Consider the following 22561-nt stretch of genomic DNA (forward strand, 5'->3'; position numbering starts at 1 on the left):
ATATATGAGACCTCATAAATGTGAAGGATTCTGCAGGAAAAAGGACACTGTCATTCAGATAAACAGTACTCTACAAAATGGGAAGATTTTAGTAACTCCACATCTGACGGAGGACTACTATCCAAAATATATAAGAACTCAATAAAGTAGATATCAGATAATGAATAATCCAATTAAAATGGTTTACATACCTAAACAGAGAATTCTCAATAGAGGAAACTCAAATGGCTAAGAAACACAAGAAATGCTCAACATCCTTAACCATCAGGAAAATGTAAATCAAAATTACTTTGAGATTCTGTCTTATACCTGTCAAAACATGAGAGGCAGCAAATGCTGGCAAGAACGTGGAATAAGGGAAACCTCAACTTGCTGGAGGGGGTGCAAACTTGTGCAGCCACTATGGAAATAAGTGTGACTTTTACTTAGAATGTTGGGAATGTATTTACCTCAAGTTCCTGCTATGCCACTCTTGGCATGTACCCTAAGGATACTCCATACTACCATAAGAATCCTTGATCACATATGTTCATTGTGGCTTTATTTAAAATAATCTGAAAGTGGAAATAACTTAACTATCCCTGAACAGAAGAGTTGGTAAATAAAATGTGGTACATTTGCACAGTGAAATATTACTCAATTGTTAAAAAGAGACATCATGATATTTGCAGGCAAATGAATGGATCTAGGAAAAATTATTCTGTATGAGATAACTGAGACCTAGGTAGATAAATATGCTATGTATTTGTTTATAAGTATATGATAGCCATTAAGTAAATGATAACCCAGTTTCTACAACTACGTGCAAAATATCTGTGCACTTTATTTGAGGCTATCATTCAGGGACACCCTTGATATATGCCTGACCTCTGCAGCTCTTCTTCATCACTCCTTGATTCTAAAACCAGGAACACATGGATGAAGTTGCCAAGTTGTGGTGCTTGTTAGGGCTGAAACATGTCTCCCTTATTTAATTACATCTTCACCAGCTCTGTTTTTAATGGTTTCCTTTACTGCCTAAACTTGGCTCTTTTGCAGCTTACTTTGTAGACCAGTCTGGCCTTGAACTCAGAGATCTACCAGCCTCTTGCTTCTGAGTACAAGGATTAAAGACATGCACAACTACACCTGACCTTAAGGTTTTATTTAATTCTTTTTCACAATTTGGAAATTTTCCTGGGTGGGATCTGGCCATAAGGTCACTACTTCCTTTATCTTTGCTCTATTTACTATGACTCATGAAGCAGTATTTAAAACATAAAGCTTCTTTTGAAATCCACAGTCCTAAGGTCCATATTCCATCTAACAAAAGCATTGCCAGACCTGTCACAACATTAAGCTTATTCGTGATACCAATTTTTCTCTTACTTACGGTTTCTATTGCTGTGAAGAGACACCATGACATGACAAAATTTATAAGTGAAAATATTTAGAGTGCCTTACATTCTCAAAGGACTGGTCCACTATCATCATAGTGCAACATGGTGGTGTGTAGACAGATACAGTGCTCGAGAAGTTGCCCAGTGTCCTATATCTTGATTTGCCAGCAACAGTAACACAACAAGACCACACCAACTCCAACAAGACCACACCTTCAAGTAATGCTACACCCTTTGTGGACATTTTCTTCAAACCACCATGGTTAGTGTATTACTTAGGGCTTCTATTGCTGTGATGAAACACCATGAACAAAAACATGTTTGGAGAAAGGAGTTTAAATAAAGTGTACAATTTTGTAGCATTGTTCATCATAATGGAAATCATGACAAGAATTCAAACAGAGCAAGAACCTGGAGACAGCAGCTGATGTAGAGGCCATGGACAGGTGTTGCTTACTGACGTGTTCCTCTTGGCTTGTTCATCCTGTTTTATCATAGAACCCAAAACCACCAGCCCAGGGATGGCACCAATAATAATGATACATGTCCTCCATAAATTAATAATTAAGATAATGTTTTACAGGCATTCCTTCGGCTTTATAGTATGCAGACACTTTCTTAATTGAGTTTCTCTCCTCTTAGCTGATTTCTCTAGTGTCAAATTGACACAAAATTCTCCAAACCAGTCAGATTTGCCCTTTTCTCAAAAAAAAAATGTATGTTATACAATTCACTCTGCAAGAGCAAGGTCATTAATCCAAGTTCAGAAACTATATAAAGAATCTAGGAATAATGGCAAACTTATAAACACGGAGCTGTGGAAGCACAGATAGGAAAAGCCCTAGAGCTCACTGGCCAGCCAGCTTAAATAATTGGAGTGTTCTTTGTCAGTGAGAAAGAGTGGCTGTGTAACGGTGTAAACGAATGCAGACAGATTGTAAAAATATATATAGCTTTAATGGCGAAATAGGCTTACAGAACCACCGTTCCCACGGAGACCAGGAAAGCAGAAAGGGACAGCTGGGAGCTCGCTTACCAAATTTATAGGCCAACATTAGCCCGAGGCGAACACGCCCCCTAAGGGGCGGAACTTATCCCTACATCTCCCCTTTTTGTCTAAATAAGACAGAACTAAACTAAATACAACTATATACAATAACAACAAATAATAAATATAACAAACAATATTGAGAACAAAAGGTTTGCTAAACATTCTATCTCAAGGAGTCCAAATAATGTAGAGAGTAACTACAATTATATAATCTTCAACTCAGTCAAAGATCTGAGAAGGGAATAAACACTACTCAACAAACGAGATATATCCAAAATGTGCAACAATTGACAGAGACAACTGACTACCTGGGCAATCACCCAAAGTCTCGTTTGCAACGTTGAGTCAACCAATTTTGGCTAAGGCCTAACATAACTGACATACCATTATTAAAGGCAAGGAACTTTTCAAAACTATCTTACCCTGTCTTGGCAGGATATGACAGTCCTGTTTTATCCATTGATGCACGCTCTGTATCTCTGTCAGTGGTTGAGGTATGGGCATTTCTTTGCCCCAAGGCCAGTTCTGCCAAATAGAAAGGCTCCAGGTGGAGTGTCTTTGGTGCTCAACATTCTCTCGGGAATAGAGCGGTGTTGCCAGGAGCAATTGTGTCTCACTATCACGAAACTCTGAGTTAGATTAAAGGCCATTTTCTACAGCTCTTTGAAGAGGTTGAAGATTATCTATCTATACTGAGTATAATCTCTATATATCTAAAGAACCTGATTAGTCTAATTATAAATTAGTCTAATTATAAATGACAAACTTAGATGTCATTCTCAATATATATCTAACTTAAAGACTAAGACAATAAACAACTGTGTAACAAATGAGGATAATGACCTCCAAATATAAACACTGTACAAATATACATTGCAATATGGCAAATATATATCAATATACAAACATTATATAAGTATTTTAATCAGAGGTAGAAATGTACACTGCAATATGGTAAATATATACTATATATATATATATATATCAATACAATGTATGTCAATACATAAAAATGTTTTAAACAGAAATAGAAACATACTTGCATACAATAGTCAATATAATTTAACTTTGTATCAATATACAAGAATCTATACCAATATATTTGTCTAAAATCAGTAACTCACAATTATAAATCTATTATCTCATCATTCCCTTTTTTTTTCCAAAATGATCCCTGAGCTAATAAAATTCCTCCCCCAACTTCCCAACCCCTAAATGATGTCCCTAACCCAGGGGTAAACTTTACTGGGAGAGGGGACGTCGTCCTCTAGAATTACTTCCAGCTGTCATGGGGGCGACGTTCTTTCTGGGGGATCCTGTGAAAGTAAAATGATGGTTAAATTTCAAGATCAATGTCTTTTAAAATTCCAAATAGTCTCTGAGAATTTTGTGGAGGTCTGGCCAGAATGTTGTACAAGATGTGCACCATTTCAGCTAAGTTGGGATCGTCTTGTGCAGCTGGTACCCAAAGCAGGTCTTGTAGTAGCGCTATCAGTATCATGACGTCATATCAACCAGGTAGAGTTGTTGTTGTGGGGCCCCATCTTCTTTCTGGAAACTTCAAATGTCACTTCAGGAAAATCTCATTGTTCATTGTGAAAAACTTAGACATTAATCATATAGACATATATAGACATACATATATATATTCAATGAAAGGCATGATAGATATATTCAATGAAAAGTATGATAGATATGAAGAAAAGCAAAGATGTTTTCTAAACTCATATTTCTTTCTGTCCCATATCATGGCTCTTGACATGAGACAGAAACTCCAGAAACTCTGGGTTTTTCTCTTACTAACAGGCTTGGAATTGGAGAGGGACTGAGCCAGAGTCCAACTTCAAAACCAGCTCTATATATTTATAAAGAAATGTTTAATAAGACATATATAAAAAAATTAATACTTACAAAATGTGTCCATCCATCAGTAATTAAATATTCAGGGTCCCTCAATTACTTTGAAGATGAGTATTTTCCTGTGGAGATAAGAAAAGAACCCTGCCTCCAACCTATCTGTATTTCTTTTTTTTTTTAATTTTTTTTTAATTTATTTATTTATTAAGGATTTCTGTCTCGTCCCCACAACCGCTTCCCATTTCCCTCCCCCTCCCCCGATCAAGTCCCCCCCCCTCATCTGCTCGAAGAGCAATCAGGGTTCCCTGACCTGTGGGAAGCCCAAGGACTGCCCACCTCTATCCAGGTCTCGTAAGGTGAGCATTCAAACTGCCTAGGCTCCCACAAAGCCAGTACGTGCAGTAGGATCAAAAACCCACTGCAATTGTTCTTGAATTCTCAGTATTCCTCATTGTCCGCTATGTTCAGCTAGTCCGGATTTATCCCATGCTTTTTCAGACCTAGGCCAGCTGGCCTTGGTGAGATCCCAATAGAACATCCCCATTGTCTTAGTGTGTGGGTGCACCCCTCGTGGTCCTGAGTTCCTTGCTCGTGCTCCGTCTCCTTCTGCTCCTGATTTGGACCTTGAGATTTCTATCCGGTGCTCCCTTGTGGGTCTCTGTCTCTGTCTCCTTTCATCGCCTGATGAAGGTTAATATTCCTGAGGATGCCTATGTGTTTGTCTTTGGATTCACCTTATTTAGCTTCTCTAGGAACATGAATTATAGGCTCAATGTCCTTTATTTATGACTAGAAACCAAATATGAGTGAGTACATCCCATGTTCCTCTTTTTGGGTCTGGCTTACCTCACTCAGGATAGTGTTTTCTATTTCCATCCATTTGTATGCAAAATTCAAGAAGTCCTTGTTTTTTACTGCTGAGTAATACTCTAATATGTATATATTCCATACTTTCTTCATCCATTCTTCCGTTGAAGGGCATCTAGGTTGTTTCCAGGTTCTGGCTATTACAAACAATGCTGCCATGAACATAGTTGAGCATATACTTTTGTTGTATGATAGGGCCTCTCTTGGGTATATTCCCAAGAGTGGTATTGCTGGATCCAGGGGTAGGTTGATCCCGAATTTCCTGAGAAACCGAAACACTGCCTTCCAGAGTGGTTGCACAAGTTTGCATTCCCACCAGCAATGGGTGAGTGTACCCCTTTCTCCACAACCTCTCCAGCAAAGGCTATCATTGCTGTTTTTTATTTTAGCCATTCTGACAGGTGTAAGGTGGTATCTTAAAGTTGTCTTGATTTGCATTTCCCTGATCGCTAAGGAAGTTGTGCATGACCTTAAGTGTCTTTTGGCCATTTGAAGTTCTTCTGTTGAGAATTCTCTGTTCAGATCAGTGCCCCATTTTATAATTGGGTTGATTAGCCTTTTACGGTCTAGTTTCTTGAGTTCTTTATATATTTTGGAGATCAAACCTTTGTCAGTTGCAGGGTTGGTGAAGATCTTCTCCCAGTCAGTGGGTTGTCTTTTTGTCTTAGTGACAGTGTCCTTTGCTTTACAGAAGCTTCTCAGCCTCAGGAAGTCCCATTTATTCAATGATGCCCTTAGTGTCTGTGCTGCTGGGGTTATACATAGGAAGTGGTCTCCTGTGCCCATGTGCTGTAGAGTACTTCCCACTTTCTCTTCTATCAGGTTCAGTGTGTTCGGACTGATATTGAGGTCTTTAATCCATTTGGATTTGAGTTTTGTGCATGGTGATAGATATGGATCTATTTTCATTCTTCTACAGATTGACATCCAGTTTTGCCAGCACCATTTGTTGAAGATGCTCTCTTTTTTCCATTGTATACTTTTAGCTCCTTTATCGAAGATCAGGTGTTCATAGGTTTGTGGGTTAATGTCAGGGTCTTCTATTCGATTCCATTGGTCGACTTCTCTGTTTTTATGCCAATACCAAGCTGTTTTCAATACTGTAGCTCTGTAATAGAGTTTGAAGTCAGGGATGGTAATGCCTCCAGACAAACCTTTATTGTATAAGATTGTTTTGGCTATCCTGGGTTTTTTGTTTTTCCATATAAAGTTGATTATTGTCTTCTCCAGATCTGTGAAGAATTTTGATGGGATATTGATGGGGATTGCATTGAATCTATAGATTGCTTTTGGTAGAATTGCCATTTTTACTATGTTGGTCCTCCCAATCCAAGAGCAAGGGAGGTCTTTCCATTTTCTGGTGTCTTCTTCAATTTCTTTCTTCAAAGACTTATAGTTCTTGTCAAGTAGATCTTTCACTTCCTTGGTCAGGGTTACCCCAAGGTATTTTATGCTATTTGTGGCTATCGTGAAAGGTGATGCTTCTCTGATTTCCCTCTCTGCTTCCTTATCCTTGGTGTATAGGAAGGCAACTGATTTTTTGGAGTTGATCTTGTATCCTGCCACGTTACTAAAGCTGTTTATCAGCTGTAGGAGTTCTTTGGTAGAATTTTTGGGGTCGCTTATGTACACTATCATATCATCTGCAAATAATGAAAGCTTAACTTCTTCCTTTCCAATACGAATCCCCTTGATCTCCTTATGTTGTCTTATTGCTATTGCTAGAATTTCAAGCACTATATTGAAGAGGTATGGCGAGAGTGGACATCCTTGTCGTGTTCCTGATTTTAGTGGGATGGCTTTGAGTTTTTCTCCGTTTAATTTAATGTTAGCTGTTGGCTTGCTGTAAATAGCTTTTATTATATTTAGGTAGGACCCTTGTATCCCTATTCTCTCCAAGACCTTTATCATAAAGGGGTGTTGAATTTTGTCGAATGCTTTTTCCGCATCTAGTGAAATGATCATATGGTTTTTTTCTTTCAGTTTATTTATATGGTGGATTACATTGATAGATTTGCGTATGTTGAACCAGCCCTGCATCTCTGGGATGAAGCCTACTTGATCATAATGGATAATTTTTCTTATGTGTTCTTGGATTCGGTTTGCCAGTATTTTATTGAAGATTTTTGCGTCGATGTTCATGAGTGAGATCGGTCTGTAATTCTCTTTCTTGGTTGGGTCTTTTTGTGGTTTTGGTATCAGGGTAACTGTAGCTTCATAAAAGGAATTTGGCAATGACTCTTCTGATTCTATATTGTGAAATACCTTAAGGAGTATAGGTATTAATTCTTCTTGGAAGTTCTGGTAGAATTCTGCATTGAAACCATCTGGTCCTGGGCTTTTTTTCGAAGGGAGATTTTTGATAACCATTTCTAATTCTTCGCGAGAAACCGGTCTATTTAGATCATTCACCTGGTCTTGGTTTAGCTTTGGTATATGATACTTATTTAAAAAAATGTCCATTTCTTTTGTATTTTCCAGTTTTGTGGCATACAGGCTTTTGTAGTAAGATCTAATGATTCTCTGAATTTCCTCTGTGTCTGTGGTTATTTCCCCCTTTTCATTTCTGATCTTATTTATTTGCGTGTTCTCTCTCTGTCGTTTAATTAGTTTGGATAGGGGTTTGTCGATCTTGTTGATTTTCTCCAAGAACCAGCTTTTTGTTTCATTGATTCTTTGGACTGTTTTCTGTGTTTCTATTTTGTTGATTTCAGCCCTCAGTTTTATTATTTCCAGTCTTCTACTTCTCCTGGGCGCGTCTGCTTCTTTTTTTTCTAGAGCTTTCAGGTGTGTTTTTAAGTCCCCAATGTATGCATTCTCCGTTTTATTTAAGTGGGCACTTAGTGCTATGAACTTTCCTCTTAGCACTGCTTTCATTGTGTCCCATAGGTTTGAGTATGTTGTCCCTTTATTTTCATTAAATTCAAGGAAGACTTTAATTTCTTTCTTGATTTCTTCCTTGACCCAGGTGTGGTTCAGTAGTTGACTGTTCAGTTTCCATGAGTTTGTCGGTTTTTTGGGGGCAGTGTGGTTGTTGCCTTCTAACTTTAATCCGTGATGATCTGATAAGACACAGGTGGACACTGATATTTTTTTGTATCTGTGGAGGTTTCCTTTGTTTCCGAGTATGTGGTCAATTTTTGAGAAGGTTCCATGAGCTGCAGAGAAGAAGGTATATTCTTTCCTATTTGGGTGGAATGTTCTATAGATGTCTGTTAAGTCCATTTGCTTCATTACCTCCAATAATTCTCTTAATTCTCTATTAGGTTTCTGTCTGATTGACCTGTCCCTTGGAGAGAGAGGTGTGTTGAAGTCTCCTACTACTAGTGTGTGTGGTTTGATGTCTGCCTTGAGTTCTAGTAATATTTCTTTTACATAAGTAGGTGCTTTTATATTGGGGGCGTATATATTCAGGATTGAGACGTCCTCCTGATGAATTGTTCCTGTTATGAGTATAAAGTGACCGTCTCGGTCTCTTCTGATTGATTTTAGTTTGAAGTCAGTTTTGTTAGAAATTAGTATGGCCACACCTGCTTTTTTCTTAGGACCATTTGCTTGAAACACCTTTTCCCAACCCTTTACTCTGAGTAGGTGCCTGTCTTTGTGGTTGAGATGTGTTTCTTGCAAACAGCAGAATGTTGGATCCTGTTTTCGTATCCAATCTTTTAGCCTGTGCCTTTTTATAGGTGAATTGAGCCCATTAATATTAAGTGATATTAATGACCAGTGGTTGTTTACTCCGGATATTCTTATTGCTTTTGGTAGTAGAGATTGTGTGTCTCCTTTCTTTGAGATGTGCTCGTGAAGGGTCATTAGATGCCTGGGTTATTGTAGGCAGTGTTGGCAGTGTTGGATTCCTTGGGTTGCGATTTTCCTTCTATTACTTTCTGTAGGGCTGGATTTGTGGCTACGTATTCTTTAAATTTGTTCTTATCCTGGAATGTCTTGTTTTCTCCATTGATAGTGAACGATAGCTTGGCTGGGTATAGTAGTTTGGGTTTGCATCCATGGTCTCTTAGCTTCTGCAGAACCTCTATCCAGGACCTTCTGGCTTTCATAGTTTCCATCGAGAAGTCAGGTGTAAGTCTGATCGGTTTACCTTTATAAGTTACTTGCCCTTTTTCTTTTGCAGCTCTTAATATTCTTTCTTTAACCTGTATATTTTGTGTTTTGATTATTATATGGCGAGGAGATGTTTTTCTTTGATCCAGTCTGTTTGGTCTTCTGTATGCTTCTTGAATATTTAAATGAATAACTTTCTTTAAGTTGGGAAAGTTTTCTTCCATAATTTTGTTGAAAATATTTTCTGGGCCTTTGAGCTGTGACTCTTCTCCTTCTTCTATTCCTATTATTCTTAGGTTTGGTTTTTTTATTGTGTCCCCTGAATGTTTTGTGTTGAGAATTTGTTGGCTTTGCTGTTTTCTTTGATCTGTTCGTTTATTTTCTCTATGGTGTCCTCAGCATCTGAGAGTCTTTCTTCTAGCTCTTGTATTCTATTGATTATGCTTGTTTCTGTAGACTCTGCTCGTTGGCCTAGATTTTCCATATCCAGCTGGTCCTCAGTTTGTATTTTCTTCTTTGCCTTCATTTCAGTTTTCAATTCTTGAACTGTTTCCATTACCTGTTTGATGTTTTTTTCTTGGTTTCCCAGGGTATCATGTACGTATTTACTCATTTCTTCAAACTTTTTGTTATACTTCTCATCCATTTCTATAAGGGCATTTTTTACATGTTGTTTAAGGGACTCTATTATCTTCATAAAGTCGATTTTTTCCACTTCTTCTGTGTTAGGTTGTTCAAATACTTCTGTTGTAAGATCATTGGGTTCTGATGTTTTCATGTTGTTTTTCGGATTATTGGGTGAGTTCTTGCCTTGGCGCCTGCCCATCTCCTCCTATTGATCCTATCCAATGGATCCTTTAGAAACCGGATCAGGTTTCCCTGCTGGCCAAGGGCTCCGCTTACAAAATGCCCTCACTCTCTTTCGTGGTTCCTGCTGCAGGCCAAGAACCCTCTCACCCCTCCGAAGGATCTTCAGGACAGGACCAGGCTCCACTTGTGCCAGTGACCTGGCCAACCAAAGGCCTACCTCTTTGATTCAATTGTAGTAGGGCGATCTGCTCTCCTTATTGCACGCCTGTCCCAGCTGCTTGGGTCTGGCTGCGCTCCGCTGCGTCTGGCGCTGCCGCCTTGCCGCTGCTGTGCCGCGTCTAGCAGCAGAAAACGTGGCCTCTAAACGATGGACTGGTATTCAGACCTAACAAGGAATAAAATCCTGGCCTGCCGGGCGGTGGTGGCGCACGCCTTTAATCCCAGCACTCGGGAGGAAGAGGCAGGCGGATCTCTTGTGAGTTTGAGACCAGCCTGGTCTACAGAGCTAGTTCCCCTATCTGTATTTCTTACCATCAGTATGCTCACCATCCTTGTGAATGAATTGCTATTTATCTTTTCCAAGTGGCTTCTCTTCTTCAAACCTAACCTTTATTAATTTTGACGGTATCCACAATTTTTCCTCACCTGTGGAGATAAGAGTAAAACCCCTTCCCCAACGTAGCACATCTCCTGGCTTCCATTGTGAGGTCAGCACATCCTTGAAATAAACTGGTTGATTTAGTTCAGTAGACTTTTTCATTATCCAATGTCTTTCTGCAGCCGTTGTTCCCTTCTCATTAGCGTTGAGAAAATTCAAGGTTAACAAAGCATTATGTAACCTATTTCAGGGGGTGTTTTCCACCCCTTTCTGTTGTTCAACATATCCTTTATAGTTCGATTTGATCTTTCTATGACTGCTTGACCTGTAGGATTGTATGGTATACCTGTAACATACTTGATATTGTAATAATCAAAGAACCGTTTCATTTTCCTAGAGACAAAAGCAGGACCATTATCCGTCTTTATTTGTGTAGGTATACCCATGATAGCCATGACTTCTAATAAATGAGTGATTACTGAATCAGCTTTTTCTGAACTTAAAGCAGTTGCCCACTAAAAGCCTGAATAAGTGTCAATGGTGTGATGAACATATTTTAATTTGCCAAATTCTGCAAAGTGGAACACATCCATCTGCCAGATTTCATTCCTTTGGCTGCCCTTTGGATTAGCCCCTGCAGGCAGTGGCATTTGGTTATAGAAAGAGCAAGTAGAGCATTTCTTTACAATCTCCTTAGCTTGTTGCCATGTAATTGAAAACTCTTTCTTCAAACCTTTGCTATTAACATGATGTTTTTTATGAAATTCAGAGGCTTGTAGCACACTACCAATCAATAATTGCAAAGATATAGTGAAAAAACAATCCTTTAAATCAATAACTATGAGAGGCCATCCTTTTGGTAATAGAGAGGGCAAAGGAATTCCAGATTGCAGAGGGCCCATAGGTTGAATAACCTTGTTGATGGCCCTGAGATCTGTCACCATTCTCCATTTACCTGATTTATTCTTAACCACAAATACAGGAGAATTCCAAGGGCTGGTAGATTCTTCTATATGTCCAGCATCTAATTGTTCTAGTACCAGCTGTTCTAAAGCCTGTAACTTTTCCTCAGCTAAAGGCCATTGCTTTGTCCATATTGGTTTCTCAGTCAACCATTTTAGAGGCAAGGCTGTTGGTATTTCTGAAGGGACATCAATTGCTTGTTCTTGTTCAGCCCGAATGGCTGGTTTTCTCCATTTGTAATATCTTTTAATATTATTTTCAGAAATATAGGCTCTAGAAGTAGCAGGAATGTTAATTTCGGTATTCCATTGTTGTAATAGGTCACGACCCCATAAATTCATTGCGATATTCGCTACATATGGCTTTAATTTTCCTATTTGTCCATCTGGCCCTATACATTCAACCCATCTCGTGCTCTGCCTTACTCGAGATAAGGTTCCAATTCCCAGGAGCTGAACATTTACATTCTGAAGAGGCCAATACGGATGCCAAGATTCTGGGGTAATGATACTTACATCAGCACCTTTGTCCAGCAGGCCAGTAATAAAAATGCCATTTACACACACTCTCAGTTTAGGTCTTTGATCATTTATAGAAGTTTGCCAAAACACACGTAACTTATCTTTCTGTTCATCATTGTAACAGTAGGCATGGGGCTTCCTAATTGTCCTGATGAGGCACATTCTCTGCAGAAACTGGAAATGACTGAACCATGTTTGCCATGGGGGCCTGTGAGGCCCCCCCTCACGTTTCCCGTCTGTATCAGGTTGCCTTGTCTATCTCTTGTAGATCTGCATTCATTCGTTCAATGTCTGCCTTTTCCACATATTCTACATAAACCTGAAGGCTGAGTCCTCCTTTGCTGTTATTTCTAGAAGATGCATTATTATTATTATTATTATTATTATTATTATTATTATTATTTCTGAAAGATGCATTATTATTATTATTATTTCTGAAAATCAGTTGTCTACAATTCCTTTTCATATGACCCATTTTGCCACAATTAAAACATTTGGTATTCTGGTGTCTCCTTTTACCATTGGAAAATGCTTCTTCTACCCATGCTTCAGTGCCATAATCAAATGTCTCAACATTGAGTGTATGCAAGACCCATTCTTCCAAGAGCGCTGATCTGAGCTTTAAAGGACCCCAAATCCTTTTGTATTCCACATTTGCATTTTCATAAGCCAAAGACTCAATCATTATACGTCTTGCTTCTGGGTTAGATATCCCTATTTGTACAGCCTTAGTTAATCTTTGTAAATAGTCACTAAAGGGTTCTCTCTGACCCTGTTTAACTCTGACAAATGATTCCATTCTCTGTCCTGGTTCTTGTACCCTGTTCCAAGCCCTTAAGGCTGCTGTAGTAGACATGGAGAGTGTGTTTTCATCCAAATTAGCTTGTTCCTGAGAGTCGGAAAAGAGTTCTTCACCTAGAATTTTATCTAGGGAAATGTCAATTCCCTTTGCTTTTTCCTGCTGTTCTAAGAGTCTAGCCTCTTGCCTGAATAAGCATTTCCATTTCAAGTGCGGTCCACTCTCGAGTATGGCAGAGCTCAGCTGGAGCCAGGCTGAGGGGGTTGCTCTGCTTGTTGTGGCCCAAGATCTTAGCATCTCTTTAACAAAAGAGGCTTGCATCCCAAAAGTCATGACAGCCTGTTTAATTTCCTTGAGATCATTCATATGGACAGGCTCCCATGTATCCTCCTTGATGACCCTAGGGTTTTTGGAACCAATCACCTTCTCTGTTGTTATTACTGGAAAGGCAGGTAGAGCTGTAGGTAGAGCTTTGTGGAAATTGTCCCGGAGAGATTTACCACAGATGTAGTTAAAATTTGCCTTTCTACCCTTTGCTCTTCTTCATCAGAATTTAGAAATTCCTCAATCTTTTCAATTCTATTCACCATTGCCTTCTGCAATGTCTGAATCTCCTGTCCAGAATTATGTTCCAAAGCCTTCATTGAGGATTCTAAAGTATGAAGTTTGTCCATTAGAGATAACATCTCATCTTTGGACATAATTTTTATGGCATAAACCGTGCCTTCTTGTATTGACAATCTTTCCACCAATCTGTCATAAGCTTTAGACAAAATCCGATTGTCACATTCAGCAGTTTTGATTCTCTCAGTTAATGTTTCATTTCCTACAGAAAGGGACTGAATCTTATGGTCCAAATCAGCTGTTCCCTCTTCCATAGTAATGAATTTCTCCTTAATATCAGGCACTAATGTTTCAGTTCCTACAGAAAGGGACTGAAGCTTACGATCCAGATCAGCTGTTCCCTCTTCCATAGTAATGAATTTCTCCTTAACATCAGCCTGGAGAACTTCAAACTGATTCTCAATTGTTTTTAAGCGTTCAATCTCTGCCTTAAGAATCCTGGATTCATCTCGTAAAGACTTTATCCTATTTCTATTATCAAACCATTTAGTGGCAATGAAAACTACAAATCCCAGAAGGATCCATAGATGTGGGGTGATAGACACCTCTTGTAAAATCTCCCACATGGTACAATTAAAAAAAAAACTGTTAAATTCTTGAATACTAATGTGTTCAGACATTTTATTTATAAAAGAAAATTTTTTTTTACCTGCAATGATCGGTTCCTGCCAGTGGTGGTCTCTGTGTTTTTGGAGCCTGTCCTAGAACTAGCTCTTGTAGACCAGTCTGGCCTCAAACTCACAGAGATCCGCCTGCCTCTGCTTCCCAAGTTCTGGTATCAAAGGCATGCGCCACCACTGCTCGGCCAAGTCACTTTGTATCAGACCAAATCTGCTGCTGTGGCAGCTTTTGTTGCAAAACTGCAGGTACTTGAGCTTCTGCTAATTCAGGCAGTGGGGTTCCTCTGCAAACTTAGCCAAGGCAGGCAGAATGGGCCTGTGTGGCCGAGTATGTCTCGGACTCGGCACTGGGGCCTGAGTCACAAACTAAAAAACAGCACCCAGGAGGGTGCTGTGTTAGCTAGCAAGCTACCCGCTTGAGTTTGGGGCAAAATAGCCCACGTTGGCCGCCAAAATGTAATGGCGTAAACGAATGCAGACAGATTGAAAAAATATATATAGCTTTCATGGCGAAATAGACTTACAGAACCGCCATTCCTGCAGAGACCAGGAAAGCAGAAAGGGATGGCTGGAAGGCTTGCCAACTTTATAGGTCAACATTAGCCTGAGGCGAACACGCCCCCTAAGGGGCAGGACTTATCCCTACAGTGGCTGGCTCAAGAAACCTAGAAGGATGCATCCTGAGATACAGCATTGGATGCTGACCTCTTGTCTTCATGCACACAAGCACACAAGTGAATATACTCAAATGTAGATGCTTGTGCTTTTGTGCAGGCACACACACACACACACACACACACACACACACTTCTTGAATACTTTTATATATTTGCATCCATGCCTGGCAAAACCAAGGCACTAGGCTGTTTCCTAGCACTTTAGAACAAGGCGCAATACTGACTGAATTTTCACACTTTGTAGGTAGATGCAAGATATCAAACTGAGGGCAAGGCTAACTAAAACATTCAAGGAGAACCTGAGCTTTTTGAGAAATGCTATTTCTCTTGCTCTCTCTCTGTACATGTATATATGTATACAAATACACATACATAAGTCTTCAATATACATAGAATACACACACACACACACACACACACACACACACATATATATATATATATATATATATATATATATATAGAGAGAGAGAGAGAGAGAGAGAGAGAGAGAGAGATTTATGTGACCCCAGATAATTTTAAAATCCACACTTTAACATTGAAAATCTGCCAGGAGTCATGTGACTTCCTCATGAAACAAGGCCTGAGAATAGCATGAACAAACTCTTCTTGTGGCAAGACTCTGGAGACTCTGACCCATTTTTGGCAAGACCAATGGATAGTTAGTTCATGAATAATTCTGAGCATGACCCTTGAAGCACACATACTACCTGCTTTCTTTGTTTTCATTATGCAAATCATATTGCTGATTGCATCTAGTTTTGCTTTCTAGGAGCTATGGACAGGATAGATACTATATAAGAAAAGCTTCCCACTGATGACTCTCCTCTGGGTGAACCAGAGGAGATGTTGTTATGATTACAGTGGACTTAATTCATCTACTAAAGCCTTTTATGTTAAAGTGTTACCATAAATTTAGGATTCTTATGAACAGGATATTGCCTTTCCAATGCACCTCATGACTAGTCTGAATGAGTCACAGAAGTCCATGTCAATATTAAAATTTACATAACTGTTCTGGAAAGAATGATTTTAACCAAAAAAGTCTAAGAGAAATTTAAAAAATAGATTGTATCAGGTAATAGGAACAGTCTAAAAACAGGAAATGAACCAAAACCATAGAAACCCACAAAGCCCTCATTTTTAATAGCTGTGCCAGGACTGTAGGAAGTTGAGAGGAAGGGAACTTCAGAACAAGGGATAAGCAAGACCAGCTATTAAGAGTAATTCTCAAAGTTATATTGCTTATAGGATAATAGAAAAAAAAACACTTATATTCCTTGAAGAGACAGAGTAGTACAGAATGCAGAATAAATTGATTCATCTTCAGGTGGTGAGCTGATTGGGAGAACCGAAACCCTACCAGTTGTAAATATTAACCACTAGAGAAAAAACTTTCACTTTGTATGATGTTGTAACTACACATTCTGCAAAATGGACACACTGTTCTGCATATAGGTGTGTCTGGTTAGATAACTTCCTTTGTTGTTTGCAACACTGCCTATGCTTCTAACACTAGAACTATAAACCAAGTAGGTAATGGTTAGTGGTGGGAAAGTTAGGGGACAGAAGGGGAATGAGATTAGGGAATCAAATTTGATAGTAAAACTGTTCATGCAAACCATTTAACTGTATAAGTTAAAAAACAGTCCACACTCTCTAGTTCACTTTGAAACAGGTTGTCATAGTTTCTTTACCACACCAACTTTACACATTCATTCCAGGTCATTGGAACATTTGGAGCATGGCTCTCTGCAGAAATAAATTATTTAAATTTATTTAAATACTTATAGTAACTGCAGTGAGCTAATTGAGTGTGAACTCAACATATTAATTTTTGTCCAAGAGTTAAAAATATGAAAGTAGTTTTTCCCATGCTTATGGTAACTCAGCTTAGAAAACAAAATGAAAACCTAAATTAGCAATTGTTATAGGACCTTTGTCAAACCATTGACAAAACTAAGTAAGAATAAAAAGCATTGAGTAACCGTCACTAAGCATTTGCTTATCTCTGTGAAAAGTGTTGCGAATTCTTCTCCTTACATATCATTGATAGATTTTATACAGAGGAGTGAAAGGATAAAATTATAAGCAAGTGCTTGATTTTAATTGTGGATTGGAAATAAATCTATATCGATCACTACAATCTGGCCTGAGTAAAGCTTTATTGTTTTGTATTTCAAAATATGGATCCAAAGTATCATTAAAAAAATTGAGCCAGAATTAGTTTGCCTGGTTACTTCTCATAAGTAAATGACGTGATCAAGAGCAACAATTCTTATGTCATGGGAACAAAGACAGCAAAAATCAAACCATGTTAGAAGGAAGAAAGATGATGGAGCACAGAATTGGAGAGGTGAGCCCTGTTTAAGCCCCTGAGGTTTTGTTACACATGTGATCATATGTAATGTAGCAGCATGTTTCAGATGATTGTTAGACCCTAATCACAGTCCTCATGAACTCTTTCCTTATATTGATTAAATCTTATGTCATATTGATATTGAGGGGAAAAATGCACTCTTTTACTCTGAACTGCCATGAAAGACTAAGAAAAGAACAGAATGGATTTTTCTGTATTGTTTCTGCATTACATGGTTAGTTGACAATTGATCAATGTTCATATAACAATAAATTCATTTTTTCTGAAAAATATATTTGTTTCAGAAACCACATGGCTAACTGAGACTAATGAAATTCATCTAAGGGGTTTATATGTAATGTGTGGCAGAATTAAAATGTAATTTTACTGATGATTATCACATTAAAATTGTTTTCATTTCTGTAGCTAAATATAAGAAAGTTAAGCCACCATCTACTGTTAAAACCAACTTTATGTTTTTTAATTCTTTGGCTACCATGTTACTACAGAAATTATGGAAATAGGGCCACACCATTTCCATATGTTACTAATACAGGGTTTGCTTAAGTTTTCTCTTTCTTGATACTTGAATAAGAAGCATCATGCCAGCAGTATAGACACTGAGAGAAACAGTTAGTAAATGGGACCTCCTAAAACTGAAAAGCTTCTGCTAAGCAAAGGACACAGTCAACAAGACAAAACGAAAGCCTACAGAATGGGAAATGATCTTCACTAACCCCACATCAGACAGAGGTCTGATCTCCAAAATATACAAAGAACTCAAGAAATTGGTCATCAAAAGAACACATAATCTAATTTAAAAAATGGAGTACAGACCTAAACAGAGAACTCTCAACAGAGGAATCTAAAATGGCTGAGAGACACTAAAGGAAATATCCAACATCCTGGTCATCAGAGAAATGCAAATGAAAACAACTCTGAGACTCCATCTTACATCTGTAAGAATGGCCAATTTCAAAAACACTGACAAAAACTTATTCTGGAAAGGTTGTGGGAAAAAGGGAACACTTCTGCATTGCTGGTGGGAATGCAAGCTGGTAGATCCCCTTTGGATGTCAGTGTGTCGATTTCTCAGAAGATTAGGAAAAAACCTTCTTCAACACCCAGTAATACCACTTTTGGGTATATTTCCAAAGGATGCTCAATTGTGTCACAAGGCCATATGCTCAACTATGTTCATAGCAGCATTGTTTGTCATAGCCAGAACCTGGAAACAACCTAAATGCCCCTCGACTGAAGAATGGATAAGGAAAATGTGGTACATTTATACAATGGAGTACTACACAGAAGAAAAAAAATTGAATTTTGCAGGAAAATGGAAGAGCTAGAAAACATTATTTTGAGTGAGGCAACCCAGACACAGAAAGACAATTATTACATGTACTCACTTATAAGTGGTTTTTAAACATAAAGCAAAGAAAACCAGCCTACAATTCACAACCCAAAAAACTTGGACAACAATGAGGACACTAAGAGAGACTTACATAGATATAATCTAAATGGGAAGTAGAAAAAGACAAGATCTCCTGAGGAGCATGGGGACCTTGAGGGAGGGTTGAATGGGAATGGGAGAGGCAGGGAGGGGAGCAAAGAATAAAATGTAGAGCTAAATAAAAAAGTTAAAAAAGAAGCATCTTTCCCAATTAATTGCTATACCAAATCAATATGAGTTTCTTACCTGTCACTAGAGGAACACATCCACATTTTATTTAATCAAATTACACATTTCAATAAATTCAAATGGTACTCACACTACGTAGCTCCTGCAGATAAGCCAATACTAAATGCTGGCATCCTATGACACAGAAACGTGTATTACTGAGTCCTGTGAGTTCTTTGCTGTTTGCCTGTCTTTAGCCCTGACTATTTCCAGGAATTAATGAAATCCACAAAATTTTTAGAATTGTGATTAATATAGAATGAATGACAAATAACTAGATCCATATTTTTTCATTTTTTCTAAAATTATTACAATATAGGAAAGCACAAAATTTTAACCTTTTTAATATACACTTGAAAATAATGAGTTACCAGCTAAGAACTGATACTCAAAATAAAATTAGCACATCATTTCTAACCCTTTTAAGATATTTCGCTAGTGATAGGCATAACTTGTTATAGTCAAAGGAGAACTCAGAACGTCTTTATCAAAATCATCTTGGCTTCTTTACTGATGCTGCAGTGCCAAGCATCTTGAAGGCACTACTTATCAAAGCGCCAGTGCTTGGACAACTGGAACTGGCTCTTCATTGCCCTTGGTGGCATTTACAGCAAAACTCTTGCCTGTGTTTTTGACGTGTTTATTATTTGTCTCCCTTGCTATTCAGTGTTTCTCACAGCTAGATATGGGCTAATGTAGCAATTCTTATAAAAGCTGATATTAAAAGAACAAAACCTATGGTAGTCCACCTAGGGGAATCAGCTATTCAAACTATTGAGTGTTCTATAGAACATATTATTTAAGTGGTATTAGTAAACATGAGACACAGGATCTGGGAAAAGACATTAAAGAAAAAGATTAGGGAGTTCGATCGGTAGCGGGAGCAAAGAGCGGACCCCAGAGAGCCCTGAGAGCCCCACCGCCGCCGCTGGCCTAGTCACCATCACACCCCGGGAGGAGCCGCAGCCGTCGCCGCCGGCCCCAGTCACCACCACGGCAACCATGAGCAGCGAGGCCGAGACCCAGCAGCCGCCCGCCGCCCCCGCCGCCCTCAGCGCCGCCAACACCAAGCCTTGCTCCACGGGCAGCGGAGCGAGGAGTGGCAGCCCTGGCGGCCTCACTTAGGCGGCGCCCTCGGGCGGGGACAAGAAGGTCATCGCAACGAAGGTTTTGGTTCAATGTAAGGAACGGATACGGTTTCATCAACAGGAATGACACTAAGGAAGACGTATTTGTACACCAGACTGCCATAAAGAAGAATAACCCCAGGAAGTACCTTCGCAGTGTAGAAGATGGAGAGACTGTGGAGTTTGATGTTGTTGAAGGAGAAAAGGGTGCGGAGGCAGTAAATGTTACAGGCCCTGGTGGAGTTCCAGTTCAAGGCAGTAAATACGCAGCAGACCGTAACCATTATAGACGCTACCCACGTCATAGGGGTCCTCCACGTAATTACCAGCAGAATTACCAGAATAGTGAGAGTGGGGAAAAGAACGAGGGATCGGAAAGTGCTCCTGAAGGCCAAGCCCAACAACGCCGGCCCTATCGCAGGCAAAGGTTCCCACCTTACTATTTGCGGAGATCCTATGGGCGTCGACCACAGTATTCCAACCCTCCGGTGCAAGGAGAAGTGATGGAGGGTGGGTATCACTGCAACTTCAATTACCGACGCAGACGCCCAGAGAACCCTAAACCACAAGATGGCAAAGAGACAAAAGCAGCCAATCCACCAGCTGAGAATTCGTCCGCTCCTAGACTGAGCAGGGCGGGGCTGAGTAAGTGCCGGCTTACCATATCTACCATCATCCGGTTTGGTCATCCAACAAGAAGAAAAGAATATAAAATTCCAGCAAAAAGAAATGAACAAAGATTGAAGCTGAAGACCTTAGACCTTAAGTGCTTGCTTTTTGCCCGTTGACCAGATATGCTAGAACTATCTGCATTATCTATATAGCATGGGGTTTTTATTATTTTTACCTAAAGATGTCTCTTTTTGGTAATGACAGATTTTTTTTTTAAAGGTCTGGTTTTTCTCAATACACCTTTAATGGTTTTTAAATTGTTTCATATTTGGTCAAGTTAAGATTTTTAAGAACTTCATTTTTAATTTGTAATAAAAAGTTTACAACTTGATTTTTTTCAAAAAAGTCAACAAACTGCAAGCACCTGTTAATAAAGGTCTTAAATAATAAAAAAGAAAAAGATTAGGGAAAGTTTAGAAGCTTACTAACTAAAAATGAATCATTGGGTTTTCACCTTGTGCCTCAGAAACACTGAATTATCATGGGTAGGAAGATATTTTTATTATAAATCTAATGAAAAGCCTTGGTACCCTCCTGAAAGTAAAGTGAGAAGTTTTAGGCATTTTGATTTTCTTTTAACATTTCCAGGATTTTAATAAAGATGGGGAAGAATTTGAAACAAAGATTTATGACAAAGACACAACAGGAAATATTCTGGTTTAGTGAACTGCCCGGTTTCCTGAGCAGAATTCTCAGATCAAGATTTTATAAAGTTCTACATCTCAGTCTCCATCTGACACCTCCATCAATCTCTTCCACAATTTCTTTATGGAGCTTTTCATGTCCTTATTTCTAAAAGTGTAAATCAGAGGATTGAGCAAGGGAGTTAGGATAGTGTAAAATATTGCCACCATTTTGTCAAAATAAAATGCAGATGGGGGCCGGGCGTATATAAATATGCACGGAACAAAGAACAACACCACAACTGCAATGTGGGATCCACAAGTGGAGAGAGCTTTCCATTGCCCTTCAGAGCTATAGGCTCTAAGAGAGAACAAGATGACACCATAGGATACAAGTAAAATAGAGAAGATTATTATGCAGATAGACCCACTGTTGGCCACCACCAAAAAGCCGAATATATGTGTATCAGTGCAGGCAAGTTCTAGTAATGGGAACAAGTCACACATGAAATGATCAATGACATTGGGTCCACAGAAGGGTAATTGCAAAGTAAAGATAATTTGTATGATAGAATGCAAGAATCCTCCTGTCCACGCTATTCCCATTAACGTGACACAGAGCTTCCAGTTCATGATTGAAGAGTAGTGCAAGGGCTTGCAAATGGCCACATAACGGTCATAGGCCATGGCTGTCAAGACAATCACTTCTACTGCAGCAAAGAAGTGTTCAGCAAAGAGCTGTGCCATGCATCCGCCAAAGGAGATGGTTTTCTTTTCATAGAGGGAGTCCACAACCATTTTTGGTATGATGACAGAAGAGAAGCATGCATCCAGTAGTGACAAGAATGCCAAGAAGAAGTACATGGGGGAGTCAGTCAGTGCTGGGCTACAGACAATGGTCACCACAATTATCATGTTGCCCCCAACAGTTGCAATGTAGATGAAGAAAAATACAATAAAAACTATTTTCTGGACTTTAGGGTTCTGTGAAAGTCCAAGAAATATAAACTCTGTTACAAAACTCTGGTTTTGCATAATTTCAAGGAGAATGTAGAAGTGAATCTGTGAATAGTAGGAAAAAATGCTTCAAATAAGTATGCTATTATCATCAAGTTGGGGTAGTAGTAAATAATTTTTTCTTAATTGAGAATATAAAAAAAGTACATTGCCCAACACATATACATCACTAACTGAATTGAAGAGGATATATATATATATATATATATATATATACATTTTTGCATATGTAGACAGATAGATGATGGGAAGAT

The 22561-nt window shown here is 38.9% G+C and overlaps 1 protein-coding gene and 1 pseudogene across 1 annotated transcript; one reads left to right on the forward strand and one right to left on the reverse strand.

Moving 5' to 3' along the window:
- The first annotated feature begins 19870 nt into the window (after positions 1-19870).
- LOC121466418 lies at positions 19871-21263 on the forward strand (annotated as a pseudogene).
- Positions 21264-21389: 126 nt separating this feature from the next.
- LOC121466427 (olfactory receptor 4C15-like) lies at positions 21390-22352 on the reverse strand. Its single transcript, XM_041680125.1, has one exon. It carries the CDS (start codon positions 22323-22325, stop codon positions 21390-21392), a length of 936 nt encoding a protein of 311 aa, XP_041536059.1. The 5' UTR covers positions 22326-22352.
- Between the last annotated feature and the right edge of the window lie 209 nt (positions 22353-22561).

This window comes from Microtus oregoni, unplaced genomic scaffold, assembly GCF_018167655.1.
Source record: "Microtus oregoni isolate MIOR12 unplaced genomic scaffold, Mior012 000033F_ref0000390, whole genome shotgun sequence".
Taxonomy (NCBI): Eukaryota; Metazoa; Chordata; class Mammalia; order Rodentia; family Cricetidae; genus Microtus; species Microtus oregoni.